We start from the raw sequence: 14,977 nt of genomic DNA, 5'->3' as shown, positions 1-14,977 counted from the left end.
AGTTAGTGCTTTTCACAGATCTGTTGTATTAATGAACACTGATTTTTATTTGAAGTTTCTGACAGTTTTTCTTGTGGAAGTATTTTTCTTTCCCCTAATTTCTCTCTCAATCTTTTCGTATATCTTTTGTCTGGAATTTCTGGGCTTCTTGCATAATAGTAACAATACATAATTTATTTCTTATCCTCAATAGTCCACTCTCATCTGTATGGCGTTTTTGTGGACTGCTACTTCCTTCTACAACAGGGGCCTCTGGGCCTGGCCTAGCCCTATTGTAGGAATATTTTCATGTCTTGAGGATTCTACACGGTCATTTTTTCCAGTCCTGGTACCAGTGCGCCTACCAGGATTGGGCACTTTTCTATCCTGTGACTTGTGCACCCAGATATCTTCTTTATTTTTTAACCTACTTCTGTTCATGGGATCACCTTCAGTTTACCGAAACGCCACAACGCCGAAACACAAATCACCGACACCAAAAGACCGACAACAACAAATACCAACAACGCAAAACACCGAACACCATTACACCGACACACTACACGTAAACAACACAGTACACTACATAACATATCCACTAGCCCTAACCCAAACCCTAACCCTAAGGTCCGACACTACCGCACACGTACCCTACCTGCATCCTAACCCTAACTCACTTACCCACCCCTAACCCTAAGGTCCGACACTACCGCACACTTACCCTACCTGCACCCTAACTCACTTAACCCACCCTAAAACATAAACCCGTCACTAACACACACTTACATTACCCAAACCCTAACTCCGACACTACCGCACACTCACCTTTCACACACCCTAACCCTACATCCCTCACTATTGCACACTTACCTGTCCGCTCCCTACTCCCAAATCCCTCACTATCGCATACTTACCAAGTCGCGCTTACTACTCCCAAATCCCTCACTATCGCATACTTACCAAGTCGCGCTTACACATTCCCCTTGTTGGTCTTCCAGCTGTCGGGATTTCAGCATGTCGGTCAACTGCGTTGTTTGTCCTTTCGTGTTCCTCTTCCGCGTGTCGGCGAATCGGCATTTCGGTAAACTGAAGGTGATCCCTGTCCATGATATATGCTATATAAAATACAGTCTATATATCAGTGTTGTCTTGGTGAGAATTTGTGAAAAACAGGGTCCACCTCATGAAGGTTGTCACCAAGACTTGAGGATGATTTCAGTTCCAGCAATACTTCCCTCCTTTTGCTGATTTTATCATCTCTCCATTTGGACTGTACTCTGGAAAAATTGACTTGGGCCTCTTTTTTAATTTCTCCAAGTCTTTTGGGTTTCTAGTACCATGATGGGAATAGACCACATTCCTAAGTCAAAGTATGATTAAAGTTCATGAAATTAGTATTGTTTCAGTCTTTGATCTCAGCCAGGAGTGCTTTTTGCAGTACCCATAGTAGTAGTACAGGCCTCCTATGAGTATGCTAGTATGATGACAGAGTTTGTTTCCTTCCTTGGAAGGTATTACTTACCTGGAAGGATTTCTGAACTTCATATTTTTTTTTTGCTAAACCTTCTTATCTAGTTTATCGCAGTAAGATTTTCTTTTAGAACCATTGTTACTTTAATGCCAGAAGTTGTAGTGGTGTCAAATTTTAAGTACCATATTCATTCTGCTTGTACTCTTTGAAGGCTGCTGTAACCGTGGGGAGTATTTGCTACCCTGCATAAGAATTCACTGTGAGCTGACATATGTGAACAGAAACAAGTTCATACGTAAAGATGCCTAGATTTTCACTTCTTTTTTCCTCCATGATTGTGAGTCATAAAGCTTCTAAAGTTTCCCTGCCCATATAGCTGTCAGTATAAAGTGTTGATAAATTGAGCATGATGAGCCACTCCCGCAAATTACTAAGGCTCATTCAGCTAGAACCTTAGCCACTTTGGTAGCCTTATTCCCAAACTGCAGTCTTTGATAGTTGTGTAGCAGCTTTCATAGTTTTCACTGAAAACCTTTGCAAAGCATGATAACCTGAATCTAATTTCCATCTCCATATGTGCTTTTGGAGCTTCCATTATCAAAGGTATGTTCTCCAAGGGATCCACCCAGTAGGAAGAATGTGGGAAGCTGTCAGAAGAGTTACCAAGGATGGACCCACTCTTAGCTGTCACAAAAGGTACTTACCACGGCGACTAGATTGGGAAGAATGGAGCCATCCTCAGCAAAGCCCTTTGTTGCCTTCCTCCATCTTGGCCCATAAGGTCTTGTATGCCTTGTATCCTTTTTTCTTTAATTTAACTAACCTGAGATTTGGAAAAGGAAATCTGTGCAGTGCACTATGAGATGAGAGATACTTAACAGTCCAGGAAAGTTTGGACTACTGAGCTGTTCTAATGCCTGCAGCCTTAGTGCTACTAGTTACGAAGGATAGCCTCACTCTTGCTGATCTAGCATAATGGTTAGCACATAATTTTTGTTTCTTGAGGTTGATATTTACAAAAATTATTACTTATGTACCAAGAAACGGCAATATTAGAGCAAACTGTTCAGTATAAAATTTCCAGATGGTGTAGTAGTACAGTTTGCCAATAAGAAAAAACATGAATTATGCATACTGTGTATGATAAGCAAAAATGTGATAATTAAATCTGGAACTTTTTATTACACTCTCTCTGAGGAGGAAGAAGACTAGAGAAAATGGAAGTGAGTGAAAATGAGCACCAATTCAATTTCCTTCTTCCTCAGCAGAAAGTTCCTTCCTTTATTGATTTAGTTTGTTTAGGAACTATTCCACACTGTAGCTAGTAGTCTTAGGCTGGGATAAAATGTTTTATTTATTTATTGTCATTTGTTAACCAAGTTGGTCCAGCTGAACCAATGGCCCATTTTCAGTGGTGACCCGAGGAGAAAAACTCCAGTTAGAACTATGGTCATTCCAAAAAGAAGTTAGATATCAAAAAATAATATATACAACACAAGATGTTAACACAATTACATAGATTTGTGTATGTTTTTGTATAAATGAAATTATGTACATCACAAAATATAAATCATACTGTTTGTTGAGCCTAATAGGTATTAGCATGAAATTAAACCACTCTGTACCTAAAGTAGGCCTGCACCTCTTGAAAGTCTTATAGCTTCATACAAGGTTAGTAACTCAGATTTGGAAACAAAAATGCCAGGTCTTTCAGAGAAAAAAATGTTTTTATTTCAACTAATGTTAGTATGGTGTTCTTTTTGCTTTAGCTAAAGAGAGTTTGTGTCTGTTAAACTGAGCTAATTAAAACAAATAAAGGAATGTAGGGAAGTGCATCCTGTATGGATCTCATTTGATGCACTAGTTTAGACTTGCTGTGCTTAACGTGGGTGTGCATATAGCATTCCTAACCATTAAGAACGGGTAATTAAATTCCCGTAAACTGAAGTGAACTGCATTGTCTGTTAATTAAACTTTTGTAATCCTATAATTGGATAAGGGTATACTTACAGGGCCCATTTGGGCACACACAATTCTCTACTTTTATCATAGAAACCTATGTTATCTTTATGTAGTGGGAATCCTCATTGAAACTGTTACAATTTTTGAAAGATTGCCAAATCATTGTCAGGGTGATGTGATTAATGTCCCTATTTTTTTCATTCTAGGTAGCTTTGACAAATCAGATGACAACCAGAATTGGACAGAGCCATTCTATGTTGGTGCCTGCACTAGGTATGAACTCTAATAACTTTAGTTGACCATAGAGCAGATACTAGTATTATGGAGAAATGTAATATTCTGTAAAGGAAAATGGACCTGTGAAGTTGAATGTTATGCTGTGCTTGCCAATCATACCTCAATACAATATTGCCTTGTAGCTCAGGAGCAGTATGGTGCGATGTTCATAGATATTTCACTGTTCCAGGTCAAGAGATGTGTGGATAGCCATCCCAGTGAAGAAGACTCATGGTGTCTGCCTTCATTCCCAGTAGCCTAGGTTTGAGAAACAAGCCTGGGGTGCCAAGGAGTAATAGTTCAGAAGACTGCTGTCTTCTTTGGGAGAAGGAAGCACTATCACTGACACTAATGCGTAAGTGCCCTCTGGTAAACGGTGAAGGGATGACGTAATTTTCAGATGTGTGAGTGTACATATGGAGTATTATAAGTTACTGACTGAATGTGAACAGGTGTATTTACATTCTTTTCCATATGGTTCTATATGACAAAGGGGTTTATCACTGCCTTACTCCCTTCCCATTCCTCATTCCATAACAGAACATAACATAGGCAATAGAATGAGATCCATACCAAAAATATGGTTTGTAGTACTGGTGGGGGTAGGAGTGAGAGTGGCTGAAGGGATGCTTTTTTATCTGAAAGACTGATTTGCTATGTTAGAGAAAAGTAGTGAACTGTGGCATGTAAACTTTTTTCAAAATAATTCTGAAAATAGTGTTGTCATATTTGCAGTTAGATTTAAGGTGTGGATTTTTTTGGACACCCACAGTGATAGTCAAGCCTCCTCTTGGACATCTGAATGACCCATCTATTCTTCCTAAAAGTGAGAACCCACTGTCTCATTCATCTACCTTGAACACAAGAGTCTGATTATGAGAGTGGTGCTGTCATCAACATTGGATGGGTAGTTTATTAACATTTGTAGGTGTCTGCCCATGGTGGTATTGCAAGGTTTGGAATGATTATAGTTAAGATGTACATGCATACTACACCACATACTAACTTCCTGCTAATTAATGCACCATTATCAGTGTGAGCATCATTAGGCCCATTACTATGGATAGTAGATCATCACTGCTGCAGATGTCATCAAAGAAGTTGTGTGATGCCTTCTCCACCCCCAGGATGGGCAAGCTGTCACGGGCTGCTGAATCCTACCAACACTGCCCGATTCCTCCAGTGCAAGTGGTGCAGGTTGAACTGAAGGTGTGTGAGTTGTGGTCAGGGTTTTATCCCTTTACACCATGTGGTCAAGCATTAGATAATGGATTTTGTGGGTGGGTCTGTTTCTTTCTGTGAACTGGGAACTACACTGTCAGGCTGTTTTCTAAACTGTGTTGACCATACAAGAGTTTTCCGGATAAGTACAAAATACAAAAGTATGACAGATGAATTCTGAGGACGCATGAGATGTGGAAAATTGTGGCACAAACTGAGTATTTGAGATGAACTTTCTCAACTTTTGTATGGGGCTTTGTTTTTTTTTTTTATTTTCATGTTTATTCACAACATGACAGCATATGCATAAAACGTAATGGTCTGACTTTCTTGGAAATCCTCAAAATTCCCTTTGTTATGAGGGCAAGGAAGAAAGATTCAGGGGCAGTTTTTTCCTTTCACTGATCCGGGTGACATTGCAAATGTATTGGCTGATAAATTCAGCTTAAACTTCACCCCCCAGCCCCAACAGGTGACATCCTCTCCAACATACTACCCCCCCCCTCCCCCAACTAGTAGCAGGGACTAGGTGCCGGAAGCACTTGCTAAAGTCAAGAAAACCACCTCCATCAGTCCCGACAGTATATGTTGTTTGCTTCATGAACTGTTTTAAAAAAAACGACCTGTCAGGACCACTTGAGGGACTCTTAAGTGAATGGAGAACTGCAATAATTAATCTGATGTTGTCTGTTTTTGTTTGATTCAACATGTGGGATGTCAGATCATCCGGTTCTGACCTTGGCATCTTATATTAGGTTATTGGATCCAAGAGTTCTGACTCCTCCACTAACCACAATTCCCTCCTCCTGTCTGATTTGCCTCAGATCTCATATGCCACCTGCCAATCCAGACATGTTTGCTGAGAGCTCCACCATGATAAGTGAAAGCAATTCTGTGCTTTATTCTCCATTTTAGAATAGTTGTTAGTTTAGTACTAATGTAGTTAGATAATTAGGTTCTTTAAATTTTTTCTTTAGATAGATTTTTCTTGAGTGCATTAGCTAGAACAATATTCAACAGTAACGCAGTGCTAGCAACTATACTGAAATCCTATAAACAAATGTGCGTGTATGTATGTATCTGTAAGTGTGTGTGTGTGTGTGTGTGTGTGTGTGTATATATATACAACAGTTTTACATAGTTACAATCCTATGTCTTATATAAAAATCTGTGCAACACTGTTTACCTAACTGCTAACTTATGCCTAAGGAAAACTATGTAATGTATAGAGATATGCCAGAAAGTTCTTCATATTTAAAAATGTTTTTGATGTCCGAGAAGTCCACTGGATTCAAAAACTGTTCGGCCTGTGGACCCAAGATACCCCCCCAAAACACCCATTCCCTTTGTGTGTGCTGTCTAGGTCCGTCCCACTTGCAGGATAGCTGCAGTATCTGTGCAGCCTTTGACACCAGAGCTTTTCAGGGCAGAAGGGAAAAACTCATTCTTAAGGGATGACTTCCCCCTCTGACAGGGCACACGATGTCCACTGAATCAAAGGCAACTTCCACCTCTCCTTTTTCTGACAAAAAGAAGGGAAAACAGAAGGAATGATCTAAAGAAAAAGAGTGTGAGAGAAAGAGAGAAGTTGAGCAAGAAACATAAAGAAAATCAGGTTTAAAAGAGGCAAGAAGAAAGGGCACAGAAACCTAAGAAATGGTCTCTGGATCCAATTGCTGTTTTGGGTCTGGCACATAAGTTATCAAGACAGTTGTATCCAGTTACAGCCTGGATCAAATCTCCCTCCCAGAAACCTTCCTTTTCCCCATGGACCTTCATTCCCTAATACTTCAAAAGCTATCTTCAAGACCTCCTTCTATAGCTTCATCTTTGAGGTCCGGTGAGTCCACCAGAAACCTGACCAAAATGGATGCCTACCATATAATGAGGAAATTTCTGAGGACATAGATTTTGCTGGGAGTCCTTCTGTCTCCAGTCATGAAGAGAAGACCAGGATTGGGATCATCAGCACCATCCATACTTGTTCCAAATCCATCTCCTTTTCTGGAGCCAGTGCATATGGAACCAAATTTCTCCTCTGTGCTAGCATTGGATCTGGCAATCTTTGAGACTTCAGCTATGAATTCTTCCCTCACTTTCTTGACACTACTGCCTACTGGGCGGGAAGAATACCAGAGCCACAACATCCACTTTTGGAGTTGGGAAATCTACAGACATGGCAGATAGGGGTAGATGTCCTTCCATATTACTGTTGCAGTAGTCATAACTTAAGGGATCTCCTGCCAAGGGTAGCCCAACATCTGACCAGTATACCAAAGCTGTTAAATACCTGCAGGCACTGTACGTCACATGTATGCTCCCTGTGCAAGGCTAAGGGCGTAAAGGTGATATACAGATGCACACACCTAGAACTTCTTTGCTGTCAGTCTGAATGCCATCATCGAACATCGGTCTTAACGCCTTTCTTTTGTAGTGATTATCGAGATGTTTTTTTCAGATAAGTGCCCCATTGGTTTCATGCCATCCAGAAAGGGAAAAAGTCTTTATGGGGAATCTGCCTCCTACACTGACAGTCACGACAAGCATCTCTTTTATTTTGGTGCGTTCCATGACCATACACAGTGTTTTATCTGTCAAGCTTTTGTCCCTAAGACCCTAAGTGGTTGTATCCCCTCCTTATCTAGTTACCTTGAAAACCATTGTCTTTAGCTGTTGGCCGAAGGTGTTTATGGCAGTCTTCCCATCCCGAGGTTCAGCCATCTGCCAAGAAAAAGACCATACAACTTAAGCCTGATATAGCTGTTTTCCATCCTCCCTGATGAGATGTCACTCTCAAGGCTAGTGAAAGTTAGAATGATCATCATGTGCTTGCTTTGGATTCCTGTGCCGCAATGCCATCAGAGGCTGCCATGAATCCAACTTCTTGCACATCCAGGGAGACTTTACAAACATCTGCTGCAGATGTTGAGGGGAAACCTCTGCTGATTATATCCAAGGGACTGAGGGGGTGTCTGCAGATTTTAGTGAGGGAGCAGATCCCTAGTATGCTTACTGTATCTGACCCTGCTAGGGTGTTTCATGCAGATAAAGAAACAGAAAACCAAGCATATTTCCCTTGCAGTTAAAGATCTCCAACAAAAATGGTAAGATTTTACTTAGAAGTTGTTTAATGCTTTAATGGCTTTAAATCATCTTAAAGGGGTGTCTGTGCTTGCCCCACCCTGGTCTTCCACTCCTCTTAGAAGACCTAGGGAACTGGATTCCTCTCAAGATCAGGATTCTGGGGGGAGAATCCTTAGCCTACTCTTCAAAGGAGGAAGGGATTTGAGGACTGTAGGTCAGAGGAAGAGTATTCTATTAGTCCAGGTTCCCCTTTAGTAGAACTCTCCTTTGAGGACATTTGTTACCTGTATGATGGAATTCTTTAGGTGGGATTGCTCTGTAGTTTGATATCCAGAAAACGTGTTATAAGCTCCTTCAGATGGTGTCTGCCAAACCTTCTTGTTCTGGCTACCCTTCTGGGTACCTTTTTCACCAGCTTTTGTAGCTTCTGATTCTCGGCCTCCAGCTCCCAAGAAACCTGACTGATTGTATAAGGTGCATGATGACTGTAAATTTCTGTATTAATGCCTTTCTGCTGATCCTTGTGTAGTGTGTGTCACTTCTGACAAGCCCTCCAGTCTGTTGCCCTCTACCAAACTACTTCCTTCAGACAATGATAGTAGGGCCATGGAGAGGCTGGGCAAGAAAATTTACACTGCTGGCCCCTTATCTTTTAGGGCCATTAACTACCAGACTCATATGACAGGCATGTTTTGCACCACCTTTCTCAAGTCATTTCTGATCTTCCAGACTCTGAGGAGAAAGCTTTTGCCCTTTCTTTGTTTGGTTCCATCTCTCAAGTTGCCCGCCAGTCTGTTAAGTGCAGGTGTCGTCCTGTATCACTGTTGCAGTATTCTTCACCTTAGGGAGCTCCTATCAAGAATAGCCCAACATCCAGTCAGTATACCAAAGCCTTTAGGTTTTGTATGCACCATACATCACATGTATACTCCTTGCACAGGATGTAGGTCATACAGATGACGTACAGACTCAGTTATCCAGAACTACTTTGCCACCAGTCTGATTGCCATCATCGATCATCTGCCTGAATGCTCTTTACTGTGCTGATACCTAGCTGTCAGATAAGTGCCCTGTTGGGGTCTTTTTTCTTTGTTACTGTTGGTCTTGTTTTCTTTTGATTACCAGACATTCATGTCATCCAAGAAGAGAAAATGATAGTGTGGGAGGCAGACTATACCCATAAGGATCATCGCAAACAGTGTCTTTTTTGTTTGGATGCTTCTCACGACCATACTTCCTGTCATGTTTGTAGGACGTGTGTGCCTAAGACTCTTAGAAGCCAGTTGTCTTTCCTGGCAATGTATCTCAAGAACCAGCAGCTTAAGCAGTTGGCCCAGGGTAAAATGGCAGAATCTGTTAACCCTAAGGTACTACTGTTAAGGAAGAAGAAGGCAAAGAAATCTGTACTGGATTCTTTCATTGTCCAAACTCAACTGGACATCTCTCTAGAAGCAGGTGATAGCTCTGTAGGCTGTCTGGTGTTGACTTCGGATTCCTCTGACATGACCCCGTCAGAGGCCAGCATGGATCCTTCCTTTTGCATGTCCTCTTTGGCTTTGCAGGGGTCGGTTCCGAACATCAAGGGGGAACCACAGTTGGTTATCTCGGAGAGCCATAGAGTGAGTCTTCTGATTCTGCTCAGGGTAAAAGTTCCAGGTACTCTTATTGAATCTGGTCAGGGGTCAGAATGTCCAGTGTTTGCTAGGGCTGATGTCCCTACCAAGAAAAAAATAGAAAACTAAACATTCATCTGTACATTCTAAGGACCCTCAAATGGGATGGCAGGAGTTTAATCGGGGCCTGTTTAAAGCCTTCTCGCTTTGCTTATGGCTCTGACATAAAGAAATCCATTAGCCGTGAGTCTGCTTTGGAGGAGCGGTCTTCTGGGGATATGATGGAATACTTTAAGTAGGATTCTTCTGAGGTGTCTGATATCCAGAAGTGGTATTTATGAGTTGATTCAGGTGGACATGCCTAAACCTTCTGCAGGAGCTCTGATTTTGGCTGCTTTATTAGATGCAGTACATTTGTGTAAAATCTTACCATAACAGTAGATGTCCTTGCCTTCACCACTGCAGCATTCCTTACATATGGGATTCTCTGCAATGAAGCCCTCTATCCAGCCAGTTTACAAAAGTCTACCGTTGCTTTAAGGTATGCTGAACGTCACCTGTGCACTCCTTGTGTAAGGTAGGGCATAAAGGTGGCGTTCATTTGTAACATCCTCAGAAAAGATTGCCCCAGTAGGAACAGCAGTCCAAGGAAAACCAAAGAGAATCTGCACAGCCAGAAAGGGAAAAAGACTAGGGGGGATGGAGGGAGGGAGTGAATACTGCAGCGGTGAAGGCAAGGACATGTATCGTTATGGTAATATTTTACACGATTGTACTATGTCCTTACATTCACTGCTGCAGTGTTCCTTACGAATTGGAGAGTGCAAAAGCTCAAGAAGAAACCTGGAAGGGGGAAGCAGCAGAGTCTTCCAAGAAGCCATGAAAAATGGCAGCAGCAAAACCAGATCTAGCTCTGGAGATACCATCCAACTGGTAATGTTTGGTAAAGGTATGCACAGAAGTCCAGGTAGCAGCTTCAAGAATAGAATTAGTGTCTAAGCCTTTGAAAGAAGAACCAGAAGAAGGCACAGCTGTAGTGGAATGAGCCTTTACATAAGGAAGGCTCTCGCTATGAAAAGTATAACAAAAGGAAATAGTCTTTAAAATGCAAGTGGAAATAGTTTGCTTGGAAACAGCCAAACCTAAAGACCTAGGATGAAAGGAAACAAATAACTGGTCAGACTTTCTGATAACTTTAGATATTAAGTTGTCCATCTCGCCTTCATTCTTGCTGGATGGGTTCAGAGCCGATCTCGGCTCCGACTCGGCCACTCAAAAAGCTCGAGAGTTGGTTCCACCGGCTCGAGGCTCCCCTTATATCCCACAATGCTAGGCGGTAATACCTCAGATCTCGTTTGCCGCTACAGCTATCGAGGTGTGTTGCTTCAACCGGCTTCAGGTTAGTGTAGAAAACAGTTTAAAACTTTAAAAAAATCCCTTTTAAATTAGTTTTTGACCAGTATCCCCTTACTTTTAAAGGATTTTTATCCTTTCCTCCTTGTTTTTCTCTCCTTTTTACCACAAGAACTTATGTTCTTCCCTTAGGCCTTCGGGCCCTCCCATCCCTCCTGGAGTGTATGTGTTTTTGTAGGGACTTTAAAGATTTTTTAAGACTATCTAAACTTATTACTTTAAATTAGTTTTATTTTAGTGAACTGTGTAATCGGTGTGCTTGTGTGTGATTGCACTTGTTCCTTGTAATGTCTAAGGATTCGAAGGTCTCAGGCTTCAAGAAGTGTGACTCGTGCTGTCAGAAAATTCTGACAGACGGTCACACTTCTTGTGTGTACTGCCTGGGACCTTTACACCTGCAGGACTCTTGTGCTGTATGCCATGGCTTCAGCCCTAGAGTCCTGCAGGAAAGAAAAAATAAGCTCATTTTACGGGGCTTGCTAAAGCCTGAGGGTCCCCCGACTGTTTATTCGGGCAAACCTTCTAAGGCTTCTAGGTCTTCGACTCCAGCAACTGAGTCGATGCCTAAGACATCGAAGTCTGCTTCAGCATCGGCTCCGGCTGGAGCCGATGAGACTCGAACTCCTATTTCTGTGGTTCCCTCGGCTCCGGCTGGAGCCGAGGTATTGGAAATCTCTGAGTCGGCTCCGATCAGGCTATCGGAACCGACATCTAGGAAGAGGTCCAGGTCACCGTCCCTTGGCTCCGTTCATTCGGCTCCAGCATCTCCCTTGCTGTCTGAACGGAGCCATAGATCTCACTCCTCTAGGTCATCGAGACTTTCTGACCATGACCTTCAGAGGGTAGTGAGTCGACTTCTTAAGTCCGAGGCACTGGCCCAAATGCTTCAGAGCCCGACTCATCAGTCGATGCTTAATCCTATTTCTCAAAATGTTCCTCCTCCGACTCCTTTGAGCTCGAGCCGGGCGTTCGGACCGAACTGTGGTAGTGTCGGAGCCGATACAGTTGTCTTCGGCGCCGTCGTCGGCTCCGATTTCTTCTTTGGAAGATTCTCGGTGCCGGACTTCCCTCGTCGGCTCTGAGGGGGTGAGTGGCATCGGACCCTTGTCCGACCCCGCTCTCCCTCTCGGCGCTTCGGCGCTGGTGAGTTCGGCTCCGACATCGGCCTCGGAACCATCACTGTCGGTGCCGAGGGAGGTTTTTAGCTTTTCAGAGCGGGGACCTCTGGCTCTGCCTGACAGGGGTGCTTTCGAGGTCATGCGGAGTGTGTTGGAACCTGGTTCAACTCCACAGTCGGCTCCGTCCGCCCCTCCCTCCTCGGTGCCTCAGGTAAGGTCTACTCACTCCCTCATCCCAGACCGCAGAGAGCCAGCTCCTCAAGAATCCCCTGTGGGGATCTCATCCTCTTCCGAGGCCTCTCCTGAATTGGCAGGGGAGCCCCCGAGGAAGAGAAAGTGCAAGAGGAAGCACATAGACTCACCCGAGTCTGTCACCTCTGACACGGATTTAGAGGATTCTGAGGGTTCCCCCCGTTCCCCTTCTGAAGATGTCTCCTTTGCAGACATCCTGGAGATCTTGAGACAGAGGGGAAATTGGCCAGCCCTTAACCCTTCAGAGGATGAATCTGTGTATCTTGAGGCTCTCGCCCTTCCACCTCCTGGGTGTCCCCCCCCTTTGACCCCCTTATGCAGGTGGTAGCAAAAAAGGCTTGGACTGCTCCCGACTCTGTGGACCCCACCCCCAGGAGACCTTCAAAGTTTATTACAGCACCAGCAGGCAAGCAATTTCTGACTAAGGGAGTTTCTGTGGATGCTATGGTGGTAGCTGCTGCCACTAAGAAGGAACTAGCTGATCCTTCAGTGCCTGTCCATCCCCCTAACAAAGAATCTATGTCTATGGACAGGTACGGGAAGCGGATGTTTTCGTCAGCGACCTTTTCAATGCGTTCGCTGAACTACCTCTGTCATTTCACTCGTCTTCAAAGAGACTTGATCAAGGAAGCTAGTGAGATGTTAAAGGATCCTACAGCTGCGGGTTTTCAGGACAAGATGAACGCTCAGCTGGCTACCCTAAATTCTATAGCTAACTCCTCCATGCGCCTCCTTTCATATGCGGCTGATGGAGCGGGCAGAGCCGCAGGTACAGGTGTGGCCTTGCGCTGGCATGCCTGGATGCGGCTATGCAATTTTGCGGACCCCTTTAAGACGTCTTTCACTAATTCCCCGTTTGACGGATAGTCCCTTTTTGGTCCTCAAGTGAAAGAAACCTTGACAAGGTGCGAGACTGATGGCAAAACTCTTTCTGCCGTCGGAGTCCGTTTTTCTACTCCTTCTAGGCCTTACCCCAAGGGCCAGAAAGGTGGAAAGATGTGGTTCCGTAAGCAATCTCAAGGGGCTTTGCCTGATGCACAGAGTCGGTTCCCCTCTAGAGGCAGAGGGGGGAACAATAATGATAGACGCCGCCCTAGAGGCAGGGGGGGTCCGCAGAACCAGGGCAATCGAGAAACCTTTTCCGATAAGCCCTTTCAGCATCCCTGAGGTGTTGCCCGGCTGTCCACCTTCGGAGGCAGTCGGGGGAAGACTATCACTGTACCCAGAAGCCTGGCGTTCCCTAACTCAAGACAAGTGGGTACAGTCCATCATTTCCGAAGGCTATTCCATTCCATTCTTTCGCTCTCCTACCCAATCAAAAAAGTCCCTTCCAGATGTTCCACCCGCTCAAAGGGAACAAGCAGCGTTAGAAATATCAAAGTTGCTTGTAAAAAGAGCCATTCAACCAGTTCCAGCAGACCAGCAAGGATCCGGAATCTACTCCAAATTCGTTTTGATTCCAAAGAAAACAGGGGACTGGAGGCCCATCTTGGATCTCAGTATCTTGAACAAGTCTGTCAAGAAAACAAGGTTTCGGATGGTCACGCTGCAATCCATCCTACCCCTACTAGGGAACGAAGACTGGATGTGCTCTATAGACCTCCAGGATGCGTACTATCACATAAAAATGAACAGAAGCTCCAGGAGATTCCTCCGCTTCAGGCTGGGAACCAGTCAATTTCGGGCCCTGCCCTTTGGACTCACCACAGCCCCCCGGGTGTTTACCAAATGCATGGCAGTGGTTGCCTCTCATCTGAGACGCCAAGGATTCCAGGTGTTTCCATACCTAGACGACTGGCTCCTTACAGCTCCCTCCAAGCATCTTCTGCTACTTGCCAGAGACTACACTTTTCGCATCTTTCGAAAGCTAGGTATCTCAATAAATTGCGAAAAGTCTGTTTTGCTGCCTTGTGCTATTACCTTTATAGGCGCAGATCTAGACACAGTCAGCATGTCAGCGAGGCTCACAGATCAAAGGATCGCGGACATACACAAACTGGTCTCTTCTTTTCCACAGCAACAAGATCAAAGTCAGATTGGTCCTGAAAGTTCTGGGGATAATGGCAGCTGCTATCCCCCTACTTCTATTAGCCAGATTTCACATGAGAATCTTACAATGGATGCTCTTCACACAATGGTCATACCAACAACTTCTGATGTCCCACACCATTGTGATAACCCAAGCATGCAGGAATCACCTTCTTTGGTGGATTTCTTCCCCTCATCTCTTCTTAGGAAGACCCTTTGTCCCTCCCCCTCCGGTTGCTACTCTGACAACGGACGCCTCCCTGATCGGGTGGGGGGGGGGGCATTATCAGGGAAGGACAGTCCAGGGCATATGGCAACCTCACGAACGCCACTTGCATATAAATGTTCTAGAGATGAGAGCAGTGCTTTTAGCGTTGCAAGCCCTTCAAGACTCTCTTCCGGTGGGAACGATAGCAATACAGACAGACAAACATGTCTGTAGTGTGGTATATCAACAAACAAGGCGGAACCAGATCCTACCCCCTATGTCGAGAGGCACTCAGACTGTGGCAACGGGCGAGTTCTTCTCAGCGGTTTCTGATTGCAACGCACATCCCCGG

At 44.2% G+C, this 14,977-nt stretch overlaps 1 protein-coding gene across 2 annotated transcripts in view; it reads left to right on the top strand.

Annotated features, from left to right (window-relative positions):
- Positions 1 to 14,977, top strand: part of RAD51C (RAD51 paralog C) — a 1,235,792-nt gene that overhangs the window by 949,009 nt on the left and 271,806 nt on the right. For both annotated transcript variants that reach the window (XM_044054279.1, XM_044054280.1), the window contains exon 6: positions 3,619 to 3,685. In XM_044054279.1, coding sequence (XP_043910214.1) covers positions 3,619 to 3,685 — 67 coding nt within the window. The remainder of the gene's footprint in view (positions 1 to 3,618; positions 3,686 to 14,977) is intronic.

The sequence above is a fragment of the Protopterus annectens genome, chromosome 13.part0 (assembly GCF_019279795.1).
Source record: "Protopterus annectens isolate FY-2018-M chromosome 13.part0, PAN1.0, whole genome shotgun sequence".
NCBI lineage: Eukaryota > Metazoa > Chordata > Ceratodontiformes > Protopteridae > Protopterus > Protopterus annectens.
This window is presented reverse-complemented; position numbering and strand designations above follow the sequence as displayed.